Source organism: Galeopterus variegatus, unplaced genomic scaffold (assembly GCF_000696425.1).
Source record: "Galeopterus variegatus unplaced genomic scaffold, G_variegatus-3.0.2 Scaffold1720, whole genome shotgun sequence".
Taxonomy (NCBI): Eukaryota; Metazoa; Chordata; class Mammalia; order Dermoptera; family Cynocephalidae; genus Galeopterus; species Galeopterus variegatus.
Genome location: NW_007727831.1, coordinates 2,062 through 5,693, shown reverse-complemented (window position 1 = coordinate 5,693; position 3,632 = coordinate 2,062). Strand labels below are relative to the sequence as shown.

Sequence of the window (3,632 nt, the reverse complement as noted above, 5' to 3'; positions counted from 1 at the left end):
TGGTGATTATTCTGTATCAGTCCACAAAGCCTGCTTCTTTGCTTTTTTTGCGTGATAACCCGTTGACACACAAATTATTTAAGCAAATCCCATATTGTTAAACAGTTAGATTGGGTCCCATCTTTTTCTGTTATGATTGTGTTTCAGTGAATAAACTTGTATATATATGTGAAAAGTATATATATACTTTTTCACAAATAAAGTATATTTGTGGGACAAATTTATAAATGTGAAATTGTTGGGCCAAAATTATTATAAATTATTATACATTTTACAATATTGCCAAAATGTTTTCCACAAAGATTGTACCAGTTTACATTTCCAAAAGCAGCATATGCTTATTTTCCTAACATTGAAGGAAAATTAGTCATTTCTAAAGATCAAATATGTTCTTTTTAGGTGACAAGCCCCAAGACTTCAAAGGTACTACAAAAATCACCCTCTTCAAGAAGAATGGTAAAAAACCAGATAATTTCTCTTTCCCCCTATTTTCTCCGTACGTAGTCAGTCTCTGGCTACATCCACCATATGTGTGTATAATTTTGGTCACGATCTGTCCTTCAGACTTGCCATTTTCATTATGGCATGTAAAGGAATGGTATAGGGACTCAACTAACTGATGACTCAAACCCTGTGGTTAGGCATCCTGCACACAGTGTGAACACTATCGAGAGTTGTAGGGAAACGCGATTATTATGGTAAAGATTCAATAATGTCAGAGTGTGGAATTTATCTTCCAGCTGGAAGGGAAGGCACATGAGATGATCAAAGGAGTATTTTAGGACTACAGTCTTGGCTGCAATATGCCAGGGTCTCTCCCTCCTTCCCAAGTCCACATCCCTCAATATCCATTCCTTGGCATGCTCTCTTGGTTCTTATTGGAAATATGAGGAAAGTATAATAAGAACTGACGCTATTTAAAAGTATTTTTATTAGTTTCCTATGGTTGCTGTAACAAGATACCACAAACTGGGTGGTTTAAAACAATAGAAATTTGTTCTCCCACAGTTCTGGAGGCCAAAAGTCTGAAATCAAGGTATTGGTAATGTTGGTTCCTTCCAAGAGCTGTGAGAGAAGGATCTGCTGCTTGCCTCTCTCCTGGCTTCTGGTTATGCCAGTGAAACTTGACCTTTCTTAGCTGGGAGCTGCATCTCCAGTCTCTGCGCATGCTCTTCTCTCTTATGTGTCTCAGTGTCTCTTCTCCTCTTGTAAGGACACCAGGCACATTGGATTAAGGGCCCACCCTACTCCAGTTTGGCCTCATCTTAACTAATTACATCTGTAATGTCCCAATTCCCAAATAAGGTCACATTCTGAGGTAGTGGGAGGACTTCAACATGTCTTTTTGGGGTACACAATTCATAACACATTCATTCTAGGGTATGTATTGAGTTAATCCACATAAACCTTCTAAATCAACACCACCATCCTTGGAGAAGGTACATGTTTAAAATGGTTACCTGAATAGTACATCCTCAAACAAATATGAATTTATTGATATATGTATATATATAGAGAGAGAATTCATTTTGAAAAGATGCAAAATTTTCAAGTAAATAATTTTCCATTCGATCATGACAAAACTGAAATTTCTGTTAACCAGACAGCACCACTCTTTGAATATCCCATTTAGATGNTGAGGGTTGCGATCCGTTGCCGGTCACGAAAAAAAGACAAAAAGGAAAAAAAAAAAATGGATCTTAGAGAATGCAGAGTCTTTCCACTAGTGTAATTACTTTCTCTTTGCAAACTTGACCCAAAAATTGCCCATAAAATTAAAGGACTCATAGTTCATCAATCAAACCTTAGATACTTTCATGAAAAGCTTAATAACTTTCTGGGAAAATAATGACCTCAGGAAAAAGAATACTCTGAATTAGTCTGCATTAAATGAATTAACTACAAAACTAGTAACTACAAAGCAATGTAGGGCCAAGTTTCCTAAACAAAGCAAATGATTATTTGTCACATTAGACTTTTAATCATAGAGGTAACTTCATAATTTCTATGAAATTGATGGAAATACAGAGGCCCCAAGCCTACATCTACATCTGGTGTTTTTTTTCCCCCAAAAGGTTATTTTGGATTGTGTTGGAATATTTGAGAGAGCCCTCAGCCTACAATTTATACATTAAGATAATGTCTTATCTCCTCCTAATGCTTTGTACTGAGACACGCTCCTGAGAGTTCCTATTACTCAAGCAAGCTCACTTCAATGTGCATTAGCCATTTTCAATAACATGCTGGACTTGTGTCATTTCTTATGTACAAATTTGTCATAAATATCTAAACACCCATGAGCAGATTGTGCTGAGATAATATGATTCGATCCTTTAAGTACTCCTTCCTCTGTTCCTTTGCTACGTGGTGTGTACACCTGTTACCTGCTCCCTGATTCTGGCACTCATGACCTCCAGTAACCTAGCAGCTTGTCACAGGGGTGTTTTCACTACTATAAAGCTCAGTAACTTTACAGGCAGCTGATTCCTTTCAGTCATGGCATATCAATAGACAGATTTTCCTTCAACTTGGGAACTCCCCAGGGATTCTAGAACATAAAGCTTTCCTCCAGGATCTCCCCACCAAGAGACCATTTTAAGGAGAATACAGACAGACAAAGAAAAGCCTGGATTCTCTGGTGTACACTATAAATTTTCAGCAACCCTGGTTATAGATTTCTAGTTGCGGATGGAATCCCCAAGTATAAATGCCAACCCTCTGGCACCATCTTGTGTCATTATTAAGGAATAAAATACTCAACAATCTCTAAATATCAAACTACAGTCACTTTCCCTAAATGTCCATGAAAGGTCCAGAATAAGTGTCATTGATCAAAAAAACGAGAGCAAATACATATGACTTAAGCACTCTACATATATTAACTCATTTAATCCTCACAGCAGCCCTGTAAGGTAGCTACGATGACTGTAGTCATCCCTCGGTATCTGCAGGGGATTGGTTCTAGGACCTCCCTTGGATACCAAAATCTGTAGATACTCAAATCTCTAGTATAAAATGACATAGTATTTGCATATAAGCTACACAATCCTCCCATATACTTTAAATCATCTCTAGATTATTTATAGTACCTAATACAATGTAAATGCAATGCAAATAGTTGTTATACTGTTCTGTTTAAGGAACAGTGACAAGGAAGAAAATGTCTGTCTATGTTCAGTACAGACACTTTTTTTTTTCAAATGTTTTTGATCCACTGTTGGTTGAATCCATGGATGAAGAGTCTGTGGATATGCAGTGCCAACTGTATTCCCATTTTATAGATAATAAAATAGAAGCCACAGGGGTTAAATAACCTGCCCAAAGCCACACAGTGACTAAGTAGTTGATGCAGGATTCGAATCTGGTTCTAGAATCTATGTTTCTAATAGTTACACTTTGATGCTTCGTTATGTGGGAGCAAGGTTTATTTTCTCTTGAATTGAGCTTCAAACCTTCTCTTTATAGTATAAAAGTTAAGGTAAAGTCTGTGAAAGTACTTCGAAAAGGGAAATGTTATGCAAATCCAGAATTATTTTGAGGCTGTTGTTGGCCACCTGCCTGTACAGTGGCATCCTGGGATGTGATGGGAAGTTGATAGATCGGTGCTCCTGTCCTAGTGAACAAATTTACAT

The 3,632-nt window shown here is 37.2% G+C and overlaps 1 protein-coding gene across 1 annotated transcript in view; it reads left to right on the top strand.

The window, feature by feature from the left end:
- The window catches only part of ARHGAP28 (Rho GTPase activating protein 28), a gene marked incomplete at its 3' end in the record, with an annotated part of 75,843 nt that overhangs the window by 71,313 nt on the left and 898 nt on the right, over positions 1-3,632 (top strand). Inside the window, 1 exon segment of the mRNA XM_008578569.1 lies at positions 400-456. Within this exon segment, the coding sequence (XP_008576791.1) occupies positions 400-456 (57 nt within the window).